Source organism: Pseudophryne corroboree, unplaced genomic scaffold, assembly GCF_028390025.1.
Source record: "Pseudophryne corroboree isolate aPseCor3 unplaced genomic scaffold, aPseCor3.hap2 scaffold_752, whole genome shotgun sequence".
In the NCBI taxonomy this organism is placed as follows: Eukaryota; Metazoa; Chordata; class Amphibia; order Anura; family Myobatrachidae; genus Pseudophryne; species Pseudophryne corroboree.
In genome coordinates, this window is record NW_026970332.1 from 103,449 (window position 1) to 120,745 (window position 17,297).

Sequence of the window (17,297 nt, forward strand, 5' to 3'; positions counted from 1 at the left end):
CCTCCCTGCTGTACAGCCGTGTGTCTGACACTATAAGCCAATGCCGCTACAGGCGCCTCCCTGCTGTACAGCCGTGTGTCTGACACTATAAGCCAATGCCGCTACAGGCGCCTCCCTGCTGTACAGCCCTGCGTCTGACACTATAAACCAATGCCACTACAGACGCCTCCCTGCTGTACAGCCGTGCGTCTGACACTATAAGCCAATGCCGCTACAGGCGCTTCCCTGCTGTACAGCCGTGTGTCTGACACTATAAGCCAATGCCACCACAGGCGCCTCCCTGCTGTACAGCCGTGCGTCTGACACTATAAGCCAATGCCGCTACAGGCGCTTCCCTGCTGTACAGCCGTGTGTCTGACACTATAAGCCAATGCCGCTACAGGTGTTTCCCTGCTGTACAGCTGTGTGTCTGATACTATAAGCCAATGCCACTACAGGCGCCTCCCTGCTGTACAGCCGTGTGTCTAACACTATAAGCCAATGCCGCTACAGGCGCTTCCCTGCTGTACAGCCGTGTGTCTGACACTATAACCCAATGCCGCTACAGGCGCTTCCCTGCTGTACAGCCGTGCGTCTGACACTATAAGCCAATGCCGCTACAGGCGCTTCCCTGCTGTACAGCCGTGTGTCTGACACTATAACCCAATGCCGCTACAGGTGTTTCCCTGCTGTACAGCCGTGCATCTGACACTATAAGCCAATGCCACCACAGGCGCCTCCCTGCTGTACAGCCGTGCGTCTGACACTATAAGCCAATGCCACTACAGGCGCTTCCCTGCTGTACAGCCGTGCGTCTGACACTATAACCCAATGCCGCTACAGGTGTTTCCCTGCTGTACAGCCGTGTGTCTGACACTATAAGCCAATGCCACTACAGGCGCTTCCCTGCTGTACAGCCGTGCATCTGACACTATAAGCCAATGCCACTACAGGCGCCTCCCTGCTGTACAGCCGTGTGTCGGATACTATAACCCAATGCCGCTACAGGTGTTTCCCTGCTGTACAGCCGTGTGTCTGACACTATAAGCCAATGCCGCTACAGGCGCCTCCCTGCTGTACAGCCGTGTGTCTGACACTATAACCCAATGCCGCTACAGGTGTTTCCCTGCTGTACAGCCGTGTGTCTGATACTATAAGCCAATGCCACTACAGGCGCTTCCCTGCTGTACAGCCGTGCATCTGACACTATAAGCCAATGCCACTACAGGCGCCTCCCTGCTGTACAGCCGTGTGTCTGACACTATAAGCCAATGCCGCTACAGGCGCCTCCCTGCTGTACAGCCATGCGTCTGACACTATAAGCCAATGCCGCTACAGGCGCTTCCCTGCTGTACAGCCGTGTGTCTGATACTATAAGCCAATGCCACTACAGGTGTTTCCCTGCTGTACAGCCGTGCGTCTGACACTATAAGCCAATGCCACTACAGGTGTTTCCCTGCTGTACAGCCGTGCGTCTGACACTATAAGCCAATGCCACTACAGGCGCCTCCCTGCTGTACAGCCGTGTGTCTGACACTATAAGCCAATGCCGCTACAAGAGCAATCAACTCGGAATGACCCCCGATGTGCAAAGTGATGACAGAGCATGTGTAGTCTTACGATAATCACTCAATTGCATGAATATCGATATTACGTGCAAATATGAATTAGTCCCCTACTTTCAAAACACTTCAAGCAAGGGATTCTATCTCCAAACCTCCTGTACCATATTCCTACCCTTTACTTGTGAGCTACCAGTAGTATTATTTATGTGCACGCTGTCATTCAGCTATGTCCTCTGGTATTTATAACACACATTTCTCAGCATGCCATCCCTGGGACTCCAACTCTCAACCTCATACACCACGGTTATTTGATCCAGCATAGGAAGTCTGGCAATTGTATATATATGAAGATATGTGTAATTGTTAGTGTAAACCCTAGCAGGTGCGGTAGGTAGACCTATGTTGTGTGCAGCTACACATCCAATCCCCTGCAGCCACACACTACACAGATCTACTTACCTGCAGGTCCTCCATGACCTTGGGTTGCGTATTACTGAATCTGAATTTGGTGGTTAAAGTATGCGGCAGATGTAGTAAAACACAATAAAATGAGCATATGAAGCGTTCCGGGGTGTGACCTGGTCATGGAAGGGAAACTGTGCCAGGATGAGAGTCCAGAGCAAAGACTTCCATGCGTTATGTCTGAGCTAATTGTCATCTCCTGTTTCCTCCGCACAGCTGGACCTTCCATCTGTTGAGAGCATCTCCCACACCACTGTGGAACACCTGGAGATAGACCCCAGCTCCATAGAGAAGGTGCAGAAATTGGGCAGTGGCAAGTTCGGCATGGTCTGGCTGGGCCTGTGGAACGGGACCACAGAAGTAGCCGTGAAGGAACTTCAAGGTGACCCCAGGCACCCCTAACCCCAAGCTGTGCCCCAATGTGTAATCTCTTCCAGCCCCATCATTGTATTACGCTCTGCAGACCAGGCCTTCTCCCCATGCTGTGACTGCCCTCACCATCCTCCAACCAGAGCTAGCTACAGTAGGACAATGCTGGAATGCAGATTGTCAACAAACAGGGGGAGGTGCAGGAAGCCGTGGAGAGAGATAAGGGCGGCAGAGCACCCAGCCAGGGTCTGTCATTTCATAGACTGTGCCAGGCAAATGAGAGAGGTCTATGTGGGCAACTTTCCCCCTCTTTCACTTAGGAAAGGATTGATACATCTCCCCGAGAGCCATAGCTACACCTTTTGGTGCCCCATGGCAAGAAAATGGATTTGGACACAAATCCTATTTATACCACAGTCCTGCACTTTCCTTGAGAGCTTGTTGCTATTCAGTTACAATACTCTTTATTAAATAACACATTTCAATATACTGCCATACCCAGGATTCACACCTATAACCTGTTGCATTCCAGTCAAACACCCTACTCATTGAGCTATGTGATCCTGCATCTGAACACTATATGAAGCTACTGGTACTTTGTAATATAATAATCAGCATTGTAATTGAGCAGATCTATGTAGTGTGCAGCCACACATCCAATCTCCTGCAGCCAGACACTACATAGATCTGCTCAGCCTCAGTGCTGATCATTTATTCACAAAGTACAAGGTAAGCTTCAAATGGTTAGAATTATCTAGCCTAGAATTATCTACCTTTCTATGTAATGGAAGATAGCTCAATGTGTTAGGCGCCAGGGTCCGCTCGTCGGTGCGGCCCGGCGCCTAGCAACCAGGGACGCCGTGCGCGTACAGCCGCCGGCTCCCTGGCAACGCTAGACGCCGGGCGCACGGAGCCGCACGGACCCTAGCAACGGGGACGCCACTTACGGACTGCGTTTCCCCGTTGCTGGGTTCAATTTAATTAATAGATATCTGTTTTCCTGGCCATGCAGCTTGGCAGCTGTATGGCATCTAATCCAATCAGCCTCCAAACAGCTGATTGGAGGACTCCCTGTTAATAAATACACTTCCTGGGCTTCTCACAGACGCCGGTAATAGCTTCCTGCATGCTGAATCTGTTTGCTGTGAGAGTTTCCAGTCCTGCTGTATCCGGTCGTTCCTGTTCTCAGTTGTCCTGTACTCGGAAGTCGTCATCTGTTCCTGGAGTCCTGACTGAGCACCTTTTGAACATCCAGTGGTGTTCGTGAGTCACGGCGTAGCCGTGTGTTGCGGCTTGGGCAGCTTTATTATTTGTCATTTATTATTTGTGTTTCGGAGCTTTTGCGGAGGATTCCGCTCCCACAGATCCACTCTGGTATCCAGCGGTGCTGGGTAGGAGTACGGACTAGTGGATTTTGGTTGTCCTTTTCCCTGGCGGGTTACCGCACATACCTCAGGTTTAGTCAGTTAGCTTGTAGCCCCTGGCCTGGTTGTTTAGTCAGAGGGCCCCTTGTTATCACCCTGTCTCGGATTTCCCTTTGTCTCCCATTAAGACCTGAGGGGGCATCGGAGTTGGGCAGACATAATCCGCCCTTCAAACGCGGCTGCCATGGGCTCAAGCAACCATAGTCTCGCAGGGGATTTCTGACAACACGGACGAGACAACGGAGTTAGGGCGCCAGGGGCTACTTTCTATTCCCGCTCCCTTCCCCAGCATTCCGTTCCAGTGCTCCGGTCCTTGCAATAGGACCACCTCAGACCAGAGTGCTGGAATCATAACACAATGAATAGATTGCCTGACTGCAATGCCACAGGCTATGGGTTTGAATCCTTCTTGATATGTAATAAAGGACAGTGTGACTAAATAACGAGGAATCCTCAAGTTGAGTTCATGAATGTTGTGTAGGTATTAGCGACAGAAGGGGTCAGGGTAGGAGACACGGGAGGTCAGGAGATGATGGGCTTCAAAAAGGGGGGAGGCTGCAAGTGAAAGTAATTGCAACAGATCATTGACAAGTGCCGCCAACAGCGCCCCCTACCCTGCAGCGCTTTGTGCCCCTTCCGCACACACCTAGTTACGGCCCTGCATCTCCCCGAGGGTCTGATCGCGTTCATATACAGATAAATGATAAGATCCATGACGTGGGGCAGGAGATGGTCAGCAGGTGGCCCGGTATGGGTCAGTACCAGCACCTACATGACCCTCAGTCTCTTGTCCCTATGACAGTTACGCCGGAGTCCCTACATAAGTCGCTGTATGGCGAGGCAGAGACCATGTGGAGGCTGAGCCACGAGAAGCTGCTGAAGTTGTATGCAGTTTGTCTGCGAGCGGAACCCGTCTTCATCGTCACTGAGTACATGAAACATGGCACCCTGAAGAAGTACCTGCGAGGTGGGTAAGCTAGGGAACAGAATGCCATCGCTACGTCGTGGCCAGTGAGCCTGATGCCAACCTGTACGCACAGCCAATGGTTTACCCATGTGCGATATTACCCTCACTTACCCACAACATGGTAGCTGCTGCACTGAGGCGGCTTAGCTGGGGTGGCAACCACATCCATTTCACAAGATGGCAGCATGTTGCCCCCGCTTTATAGGCGAGCCGCGCCCAGGGTCCGCATCGCTATAGTGATCCGATGCTGCACCCTAGGACGTGGCACTCGGATCACAGATGCATGCAACCATAGGGGATCTCACACGCTACCCTCGGTACCCCAACAGGACATGTTTTCCAGGTCTCTTAATAGACTCTTAAGTGAAATAATTAGCTTCACCTGTGTAATGATAATACCCATGCGCCTGCTAGGCAATCTGGAAAACATGAACTGCTTGGGGTCCTGAGGACCGAGTGTGAGAACCTATGTGCTGCACACACCTAATGCCTCATGTGCATTTAATTTATATTTCTATGGTACTGCAGACGTGCAATCCCTTACACATCACAGTCAGGCCCATTCATCATTGTGTCTTCTACTGTGTATAGTGCCCCGCACATATCACTCTATTTACTACACTGTCTAATGGTGGAGTACAAAACAGCCACTGTGCATCAGCAGGCAGGAGGTGCTACTACTATAGTCCATCATAGGGTATGACTGAGGAAGATGGGTGCTACTACTATAGTCCATCATAGGGTATGACTGAGGAGGATAGGTGCTACTACTATAGTCCCTCATAGGGTATGACTGAGGAAGATGGGTGCTCCTACTATAGTCCCTCATAGGGTATGACTGAGGAAGATGGGTGCTACTACTATAGTCCATCATAGGGTATGACTGAGGAAGATGGGTGCTACTACTATAGTCCATCATAGGGTATGACTGAGGAAGATGGGTACTACTACTATAGTCCATCATAGGGTATGACTGAGGAGGATCGGTGCAACTACTATAGTCCATCATAGGGTATGACTGAGGAGGATGGGTGCTACTACTATAGTCCATCATAGGGTATGACTGAGGAGGATGGGTGCTACTACTATAGTCCATCATAGGGTATGACTGAGGAGGATGGGTGCTACTACTATAGTCCATCACAGGGTATGACTGAGGAGGATCGGTGCAACTACTATAGTCCATCATAGGGTATGACTGAGGAGGATGGGTGCTACTACTATAGTCCATCATAGGGTATGACTGAGGAGTATGGGTGCTACTACTATAGTCCATCATAGGGTATGACTGAGGAAGATGGGTGCTACTACTATAGTCCATCACAGGGTATGACTGAGGAGGATAGGTGCTACTACTATAGTCCATCATAGGGTATGACTGAGGAAGATGGGTGCTACTACTATAGTCCATCATAGGGTATGACTGAGGAAGATGGGTGCTACTACTATAGTCCATCAAAGTTTATGACTGAGGAGGATGGGTGCTACTACTATAGTCCCTCATAGGGTATGACTGAGGAGGATAGGTGCGACTACTATAGCCCATCATAGGGTATGACTGAGGAGGATAGGTGCTACTACAACAGTCCATCAGAGGGTATGACTGTGGAGGATGTGCGCTACTACTGTAGTCCATCATAGGGTATGACTGAGGAGGATGGGTGCTACTACTATAGTCCATCATAGGGTATGACTGAGGAGGATAGGTGCTACTACAACAGTCCATCAGAGGGTATGACTGTGGAGGATGTGCGCTACTACTGTAGTCCATCATAGGGTATGACTGAGGAGGCTGGGTGCTACTACTATAGTCCATCATAGGGTATGACTGAGGAGGATAGGTGCTACTACAACAGTCCATCATAGGGTATGACTGAGGAGGATGTGCGCTACTACTATAGTCCATCATAGGGTATGACTGAGGAGGATGGGTGCTACTACTATAGTCCATCATAGTTTATGACTGAGGAGGATAGGTGCTACTACTATAGTCCAACATAGGGTATGACTGAGGAGGATTTGTGCTTCTACTGTAGTCCATCATAGGGTATGACTGAGGAGGATGGGTGCTACTACAACAGTCCCTCATAGGGTATGACTGAGGAAGATGGGTGCTACTACTATAGTCCATCATAGTTTATGACTGAGGAGGATGGGTGCTACTACTATAGTCCAACATAGGGTATGACTGAGGAGGATTTGTGCTTCTACTGTAGTCCATCATAGTTTATGACTGAGGAGGATGTGTGCTACTACTATAGTCCATCATAGGGTATGACTGTGGAGGATGTGCGCTACTACTATAGTCCATCATAGGGTATGATTGAGGAGGATGGCTGCTACTACTATAGTCCATCATAGGGTATGACTGAGAGGATGGCTGCTACTACTATAGTCCATCATAGTTTATGACTGAGGAGGATGGGTGCTACTACTATAGTCCATCATAGGGTATGACTGAGGAAGATGGGTGCTACTACTATAGTCCATCATAGGGTATGACTGAGGAAGATGGGTGCTACTACTATAGTCCCTCATAGGGTATGACTGAGAGGATGGCTGCTACTACTATAGTCCATCATAGTTTATGACTGAGGAGGATGTGTACCACTACTGTAGTCCATCATAGGGTATGACTGAGGAAGATGGGTGCTACTACTATAGTCCATCATAGGGTATGACTGAGGAGGATGTGTACCACTACTGTAGTCCATCATAGGGTATGACTGAGGAAGATGGGTGCTACTACTATAGTCCATCATAGGGTATGACTGAGGAGTATGGGTGCTACTACTATAGTCCATCATAGGGTATGACTGAGGAAGATGGGTGCTACTACTATAGTCCATCATAGGGTATGACTGAGGAGGATGGGTGCTATTACTATAGTCCATGATAGGGTATGACTGAGGAGGATGGGTGCTATTACTATAGTCCATCATAGGGTATGACTGAGAGGATGGCTGCTACTACTATAGTCCATCATAGTTTATGACTGAGGAGGATGGGTGCTACTACTATAGTCCATCATAGGGTATGACTGAGGACGATGGCTGCTACTACTATAGTCCACCTAGGGTATGACTGAGGAGGATGTGTACTACTACTGTAGTCCATCATAGGGTATGACTGCGGAGGATGGGGCTACTACTATAGTCCACCTAGGGTATGACTGCGGAGGATGCGTGCTACTACTATAGTCCATCATAGCTTATGACTGAGGAGGATGGGGCTACTACTATAGTCCACCTAGGGTATGACTGAGGAGGATGGCTGCTACTACTATAGTCCACCTAGGGTATGACTGAGGAGGATGGACACTACTTCTGTAGTCCATCATAGGGTATGACTGAGGAGGATGGGTGCTACTACTATAGTCCATCATAGGGTATGACTGAGGAGGATGGGTGCTACTACTATAGTCCATCATAGGGTATGACTGAGGAGGATGGGTGCTACTACTATAGTCCATCATAGTTTATGACTGAGGAGGATGGGGCTACTACTATAGTCCATCATAGGGTATGACTAAGAAATGATAATGCAGGAAAAGGGCACGTGTTTAAGTCGCAAAAGCAAAGTATTTCTATTTAGGTGGGGTGTGTGCGGTGTTCAAACTGAAATCTAAATTGCAGTGTTAGAATAAAGCAGGCAGTATTTACCCTGCACAGAAACAATATAACCCACCCAAATCTACCTCTCTCTGCACTGTGTTTCCCCTGTCTTATTCTAAGGAGGCCCCACTAATCTTGTTCATTATAGCTACATACATATAACGCATGGAAATTTCAATTCATCGGTCATGTTACATCTATAGGTTCCATGTTGCTGCATTTTTCATGTTACATGTGTATGTTCCGTGTAGCTGCCTTTTTCATGTTACATGTGTATGTTCCGTGTTGCTGCATTTTTCATGTTACATGTGTATGTTCCGTGTTGGTGCCTTGGTCATGTTATATAGACTATATACTGACTATATATCATATTTCTGAAAGGACTTTTCCGCTTCCATCCCCAGCTCATCAGAAGGACAGAGACCTGGCGTATCACCAGCTGGTGGACTTTGCGGTGCAGGTGGGTACATTGCGTCCTGTTACATCTGGGAATTCTGTATATGGACAATGACTACAGTGTATTAATGAAAAAAATCCAGTGATAATATATAAGAGGTACTCCGACAGCCAGCGTGTAGTAATATGTTACATATGATGATATATAAGAGGTACTCCGACAGCCAGCGTGTAATAATATGTTACATATGATGATATATAAGAGGTACTCCGACAGCCAGCGTGTAGCAATGTTACATATGATGATATATAAGAGGTACTCCGACAGCCAATGTGTAGTAATATGTTACATATGATGATATATAAGAGGTACTCCGACAGCCAGCGTGTAGTAATATGTTACATATGATGATATATAAGAGGTACTCCGACAGCCAACGTGTAGTAATATGTTACATATGATGATATATAAGAGGTACTCCGACAGCCAGCGTGTAGTAATATGTTACATATGATGATATATAAGAGGTACTCCGACAGCCAACGTGTAGTAATATGTTACATATGATGATATATAAGAGGTACTCCGACAGCCAGCGTGTAGTAATGTTACATATGATGATATATAAGAGGTACTCCGACAGCCAGCGTGTAGTAATGTTACATATGATGATATATAAGAGGTACTCCGACAGCCAACGTGTAGTAATATGTTACATATGATGATATATAAGAGGTACTCCGACAGCCAGCGTGTAGTAATATGTTACATATGATGAGATATAAGAGGTACTCCGACAGCCAGCGTGTAGTAATATGTTACATATGATGATATATAAGAGGTACTCTGACAGCCAGCGTGTAGTAATGTTACATATGATGATATATAAGAGGTACTCCGACAGCCAGCGTGTAGTAATATGTTACATATGATGAGATATAAGAGGTACTCCGACAGCCAGCGTGTAGTAATATGTTACATATGATGATGATATATAAGAGGTACTCCGACAGCCAGCGTGTAGTAATATGTTACATATGATGATATATAAGAGGTACTCTGACAGCCAACGTGTAGTAATATGTTACATATGATGAGATATAAGAGGTACTCTGACAGCCAGCGTGTAGTAATGTTACATATGATGATATATAAGAGGTACTCCGACAGCCAGCGTGTAGTAATATGTTACATATGATGATATATAAGAGGTACTCTGACAGCCAGCGTGTAGTAATATGTTACATATGATGATATATAAGAGGTACTCCGACAGCCAGCGTGTAGTAATATGTTACATATGATGAGATATAAGAGGTACTCTGACAGCCAGCGTGTAGTAATATGTTACATATGATGATATATAAGAGGTACTCCGACAGCCAGCGTGTAGTAATATGTTACATATGATGAGATATAAGAGGTACTCCGACAGCCAGCGTGTAGTAATGTTACATATGATGAGATATAAGAGGTACTCCGACAGCCAACGTGTAGTAATATGGGCTCAGGTGAATGCAGTGTAAGGACTCAGGTGAATGCAGTGTAGGGACTCAGGTGAATGCAGTGTAAGGACTCAGGTAAATGCAGTGTAGGGACTCAGGTAAATGCAGTGTAGGGACTCAGGTAAATGCAGTGTAGGGACTCAGGTAAATGCAGCGCAGGGACTCAGGTAAATGCAGCGCAGGGACTCAGGTAAATGCAGCGCAGGGACTCAGGTGAATGCAGCGCAGGGACTCAGGTGAATGCAGCGCAGGGACTCAGGTGAATGCAGCGCAGGGACTCAGGTGAATGCAGCGCAGGGACTCAGGTGAATGCAGCGCAGGGACTCAGGTGAATGCAGCGCAGGGACTCAGGTGAATGCAGCGCAGGGACTCAGGTGAATGCAGCGCAGGGACTCAGGTGAATGCAGTGCAGGAACTCAGGTGAATGCAGCATAGGGACTCAGGTGAATGCAGCGTAAGGACTCAGGTGAATGTAGTGTAAGCACTCAGGTGAATGCAGTGTAAGCACTCAGGTGAATGCAGTGCAGGGACTCAGATTAATGCAGTGCAGGGACTCAGATTAATGCAGTGCAGGGACTTAGGTGAATGCAGCTTAGGGGCACAGGTGAATGCAGTGTAAGGACTCAGGTCAATGCAGTGCAGGGACTCAGGTGAATGCAGTGCAGGGACTCAGGTGAATGCAGTGCAGGGACTCAGGTGAATGCAGTGCAGGGACTCAGGTGAATGCAGTGCAGGGACTCAGGTGAATGCAGTGCAGGGACTCAGGTGAATGCAGTGCAGGGACTCAGGTGAATGCAGTGCAGGGACTCAGGTGAATGCAGTGCAGGGACTCAGGTGAATGCAGTGCAGGGACTCAGGTGAATGCAGTGCAGGGACTCAGGTGAATGCAGTGTAAGGACTCAGGTGAATGCAGTGCATGGGGCTCAGGTGAATGCAGCGTAAGGGCTCAGGTGAATGCAGTGTAAGGACTCAGGTAAATGCAGTGTAAGGACTCAGGTGAATGCAGGGGGCTCAGGTGAATGCAGCGTAAGGACTCAGGTGGATGCAGTGTAAGGACTCAGGTGGATGCAGTGTAAGGACTCAGGTGAATGCAGTGTAAGGACTCAGGTGAATGCAGTGTAAGGACTCAGGTGAATGCAGCACAGGTGGATATGGTGTTGGTACTCTCTGACTTGTTATTGTTTTCCAGATCTCCCAGGGAATGGCGTACATGGAACAGAAGGGCTATGTACACCGGGACCTGCGCTCGGAGAACATCCTCCTGTCCGCCATGATGTCCTGCAAAATTGGAGACTTTGGCATGGCGCGTTTCACGGATAGTGCCTCCATTGTTATCTCTGCAGGTCAGATTTAAGTTCCTACAGGTGCCTCACTATAACAGTATGCACCCAGCTTCCGTATTGCCAAGGAAGCCTCAGTTATATTCTGAGGCCTGATGATGAGACCTTAAGTGTCAGCTAAATGTGGGACAGAAAGGATGGGTAGGATAACATATTGGGATGGAATAATTGGCTAACCAGTATACAGTACAATACCATTGGGTGAGGATCAGTGTGATGACATCATTGGGTAGGGATCAGTCTGGTGACCTCATCAGGTGAAGATCAGTGTGGTGACATCATTGGGTAGGGATCAGTCTGGTGACCTCATCAGGTGAGGATCAGTGTGGTGACCTCATCAGGTGAGGATCAGTGTGGTGACCTCATCAGGTGAGGATCAGTGTGGTGACATCATCGGGTGAGGATCAGTGTGGTGACATCATTGGGTGAGGATCAGTGTGATGACATCATTGGGTGAGGATCAGTGTGGTGATATCATTGGGTGAGGATCAGTGTGGTGACATCATTGGGTGAGGATCAGTGTGGTGACATCATTGGGTGAGGATCAATGTGATGACATCACTGGTTGAGGATCAGTGTGATGACATCATTGGGTGAGGATCAGTGTGGTGACATCATTGGATTGGTTTCAGTTTGATTACATCATTGGTGTGTTGACATCATGGGAAGATTTGGTCCCTATCTGTTCTCTTTGTCACTGGCAGCCAGACTTCTGATATTGGTGATAAAGAACACATAGTGGAATCCCCCCTTTATGATGGCATATTCCACATGTATTCTGCTTGTATGCACCTTATTACTGACAGGTCTCTTCTTACTGACAGATGCTCAGATTCCTATTAAGTGGATGGCACCAGAGGTTTTCCTGCAGCAGAAATACTCCAGCAAGTCAGACGTCTGGTCATTTGGAGTCTTGCTAAGTGAGATTATGACGTACGGAAAGATGCCTTTCCCAGGTGAGAGATGATCTGCCAGGGTGTGAGCAGGACATGCCATTCCCACCACATAGCAAATATGAGAGTAGCCAGCATTCCCAGCAGCGGATGCAGTAAGACGAGTAGAGTGGTGAGGACCTAACGTCAGGCACATACTGCAGACGACACCATTAAGGAGCACTGAAACGTTTCTGAAAGGTCTACTGCATACATGGGAGGAGCTAGAGGGGTTTATTCCAGCAGCCGAATCTTTATGCAGATACAAAGCCCTTCCTTGGTGCAGATCCGTGCGTCCAAATGTGCAGGGAGTCGCCCGCCGTCAGCACCCTTACACGATGATCTATCGATTAATGCATCTTTAGACGCCACCATCCAAGTATGGCCTCCAAAGTGAACTATCTCTGGCAAGCCTCCGTCACTTCCATATGATGCAATATCTCTGGCCACCCCGTTACCTCTGAGTCACCGCCCAGGAGCGCCCCTCACATTTCTGCTACCACGAGTCTGCGTCCGTGGAATCCTCATAGTCAGAATACTTACAGATCCCAAATGTGAGCATTAGTGTTAGGGATAGGCACTGTGGGGTTGGATCAGGATGCCAAAGGGGACGGTTAGCGTTAGGCCATGGGAGGGATGGGTTAGGGTTGGAAATCTCACCAAAATTCTACAGGATTCAGCCGTCAGGATTGTGACTGTCACCGCCGGAATTATCTATACAAATGACACACTCAGATGTACACCAGGTACTGATACTGGCATCAGCACAAAGTCACAGACGCACCTACAGCAAAAGGCGCTAAGGCAGTGCCAGCATCGTGCGACCCAGGATCAGCCCCCAGTGATGTAATCTGTACATCATGTAGGACATGGCAGCATTACACCAGATACTATGACCAGAGCAGTGTAATATAGGGACCACTTTTATAAACTGTCACGGGTTTCTGTAATGAGAGTCTTCTTGTTGTCCACAGATAAAACAAATGGAGAGTATCGGCAGCTCATACTGGAGAGAAGAGCTCTAGACCCACCCGTTGAAAGCCCCAATGAAGTGTCACATATCATGACCATGTGCTGGAGGCATCAGCCAAACACCCGACCCTCGTTCTCTGAGATAGAGCGCTTCCTCATGGACCTGCTGGACCCAATGCTGGTGGATGACACAGTGGAGTGAAAGGCTCTGCAGCAGAGCGGTTTGATGTTCTGCAGATCATGAAGGAAGACACACACTGATGTGGCGGAGCTTCCACATTGTCATATAGGGACCTGGTGGCAGCTATACACAAATTTCCACAGCAGGGACTACACTGAGAAAGTATGGCTGCCTCTCCAGCAGCCCTATCCCCTGCCTTGGCGTATGAGGACCCGCCATAGGCACATCTCTTACAGAAATGCCCCTGCCTTGGCGTCTGCGGACCCAGCATAGGATCATCTCCTGCAACCCTCTCCCCTGCCTTAGTGTCTGAGGACCCGGCATCAGCCCATCTCCAGCAGCCCTGCCCCTACCTTAGCATATGAGGACCCAGCATAGGCCCATCTCCTGCAGCCCTGCCCCTGTTTTAGTGTCTGAAGACCTGGCAAAGGCTCATCTCCTACAGCAATGTCCCTGCCTTAGCATCTGAAGACTCGGCATAGGCCCTACTTTTACAGCAATGCCCCTGTCTTAGTGTCTGAGGACCTGGCAAAGGCTCATCTCCTACTGCAATGCCCCCTCTTAGCATCTGAGGACACAGCATAGGCTCATCTTGTACAGCAATGCCACCTCTTAGCATCTGAGGACCTGACATTGGCCCATCGCCTACAGCAATGCCCCTGTCTTAGTGTCTGAGGACCAGGCATAGGCCCATCTCCTGCAGCAATGCCACCTGCGTTAGTGTCTGAGGACCAGGCATTGGCCCATCTCCTACAGCCATGTCCCTGCCTTAGTGTCTGAGGACCCAGCATAGGCCCAACTTCTACAGCCCAGACCTTGCCTTAGCATCTGAGGACTTGACATAGGCCAATCTCCTACAGCAATGCCCCTGTCTTAGTGTCTGAGGACCAGGCATAGGCCCATCGCCTACAGCAATGACCTTACCTTAGAGTCTGAGGACACTGCATAGGCTCATCTCCTACAGCAATGCACCCTCTTAGCATCTGAGTACCCGGTATAGGCTCATCTTGTACAGCAATGCCACCTCTTAGCATCTGAGGACCTGACATTGGCCCATCGCCTACAGCAATGCCCCTGTCTTAGTGTCTTAGGACCAGGCATAGGCCCATCTCCTGCAGCAATGCCACCTGCGTTAGTGTCTGAGGACCAGGCATAGGCCCATCTCCTACAGCCCTGTCCCTGCCTTAGTGTCTGAGGACCCAGCATAGGCCCATCTTCTACAGCCCAGCCCTTGCCTTAGCATCTGAGGACTTGACATAGGCCAATCTCCTACAGCAATGCCCCAGGATGAGAGATCTATACCAGGACTAAGGGCAGTTTGTGACTAAGGCTTGTAAGAGGGTTCCATTTGCAGAAGGTCCCTCACAATGTCATGTAGGGCCACTGCACAGTAGCACTTCTCTTGCGTTGTATCTACTCCTGCTCTCTGTGTTTGGACAACTGCCTTGTTCTCCCGTTCTGTATGCTAGGTGTAACACCCATTGCACCATCTGTTCCCCCTCACAGTGGCAGAACAGTCCTTCATGTTTAATCTCAGTATTTGCTGCTGGTGTGATGGCATAGCCGCCAGCTTAGTGCCACTTCTCCATGTAGTTCCCAGGATGCATTCTCACATCCTGGCAGGATGACATCTCCAGCACGCTGGCGGTGTAGGTCTCAGTATCTGCTGCTGATGTGGTGGTATGGCAGCCAGCTCAGTGCCACTTCCCAGATGTATTCTCCATCTAGGTCTCAGGATAGATTCTCTGTTACAGGATACAGGTAATAAAATTGTAATGAGACTGTATCCTGGAGGCGTGTGTAACGTCCTATGTCCCTCTGCATATGACATCACATATGGCGCATGAATCGGTATTCCGCAGCACTGAGAGAGGAAGGGGTGGCAGCTGCCTGGAATGGTGGATGTCCAGTTTCCATGATATCCTGTCAGATTGGGAGAGCGGTTCTGGGCTAATTACTGGGGCTGTCCTATAGATATACCCGTATCAGAGACATGGGGTCTTGTCTGTGCCTCACTGAGTGTTTCCACATATGCCCACAATTCTGTGTCATGCATCGCAGGGTGTCCACAGTCATCCATTGTCATCATACACCTCAGGCAATGACATCGAAGAAAGAGCCAGGGATGGACCTCCTGACCATAATCCTGACATAGGGGTGATCTCTGCTCTGGACCAATTTCCTAGTATCCGCGCTAAGAAATAAAGGGCAAGGCCATCGAGCGCCTATATGGTGCCGCCATCTGCTCCTTGTCATCAGACGTGTGTATAGTGTCAGATGTCAGACAGCGCCACCAGCTGGGGAGTGTAGGAACGTGGATGCAGGTAATGAGCTCTGGGTCTCTGGTGGTGTTCCCTATCGCACTGATTATAGCCCGTACACACACATATATATTATATATACTTTTATAAATATATTTACCTGTGATAATGAAGTTTGCTAAGACCTGTGCTGTGATTACGCTCTGCTTCCACCATATGTAAATCTATCAAACAAATAAAATCTATATATAGCTGGCATGTGTATTTCTGTGCAGTAAGGGGGTGTAGTGTTCATAGTGATGTCCAGTAAAGGTAAGTCCAGGGACAGTGACATTATGGGAGATGTGAGGGCAGTGAGTGTGTACTGGGTGTTAGGGCAGAGGACAGGTAAGAACTGGGACAACAGCATATGAAGGTGTAAGTGGATGAAGTCATTTATTGATGCCCCTCAGATGGGTAATAGACCTGGAATCTTATCTGTAGGGCGTCGAAGATGGAGATGTACAGTCATACCTATAGGATTTACAGGAAATTACACCTTAACATTCAGAGATAGTAGAGTAAGTGGAGGCAGGGAGAGTTATGGACTGGGAGGACACAGGAGAAGGTGGTAGAGTAAGTGGAGGCAGGAGGAGTTATGGACTGGGAGGACACAGGAGAAGGTGGTAGAGCAAGTGGAGGCAGGAGGAGTTATGGGCTGGGAGGACACAGGAGATGGTGGTAGAGTAAGTGGAGGCAGGAGGAGTTATGGACTGGGAGGACACTGGAGAAGGTTGTAGAGTAAGTTGAGGCAGGAGGCGTTATGGACTGGGAGGACACAGGAGAAGGTAGTAGAGTAAGTGGAGGCAGGGGAGTTATGGACTGGGAGGACACAGGAGAAGGTGGTAGAGTAAGTGGAGGCAGGAGGCGTTATGGACTGGGAGGACACAGGAGATGGTGGTAGAGTAAGTGGAGGCAGGAGGAGTTATAGGCTGGGTGGACACAGGAGATGGTGGAAGAGTAAGAGGAAGCAGGAGGAGTTATGGGCTGGGTGGATACAGGAGAAGGTAGTAAAGTAAATAGAGACAGGAGGAGGTATGGGCTGGGTGGACACAGAAGAAGGTGGTAGAGTAAGTGGAGGCAGGAGGAGTTTTGGGCTGGGAGGACACAGGAGATGGTGGTAGATTAAGTGGAGGCAGGAGGAGTTATAGGCTGGGTGGACACAGGAGATGGTGGAAGAGTAAGTGGAAGCAGGAGGAGTTATGGGCTGGGTGGACACGGGAAAAGGTGGTAGAGTAAGTGGAGGCAGGGAGAGTTATGGACTGGGAGGACACAGGAGAAGGTGGTAGA

The 17,297-nt window shown here is 48.8% G+C and overlaps 1 protein-coding gene across 1 annotated transcript in view; it reads left to right on the forward strand.

The window, feature by feature from the left end:
* LOC135040603 (tyrosine-protein kinase SRK3-like) overlaps positions 1-16,215 on the forward strand; it is a 95,274-nt gene extending 79,059 nt beyond the window's left edge. The window contains exons 4-9 of the mRNA XM_063954845.1: positions 2,223-2,388; positions 4,602-4,766; positions 8,785-8,840; positions 11,472-11,625; positions 12,447-12,578; positions 13,529-16,215. Of these exons, the coding sequence (XP_063810915.1) occupies positions 2,223-2,388; positions 4,602-4,766; positions 8,785-8,840; positions 11,472-11,625; positions 12,447-12,578; positions 13,529-13,728 (873 nt within the window). The 3' untranslated portion in view covers positions 13,729-16,215. The remainder of the gene's footprint in view (positions 1-2,222; positions 2,389-4,601; positions 4,767-8,784; positions 8,841-11,471; positions 11,626-12,446; positions 12,579-13,528) is intronic.
* The last annotated feature ends 1,082 nt before the right edge of the window (positions 16,216-17,297 follow it).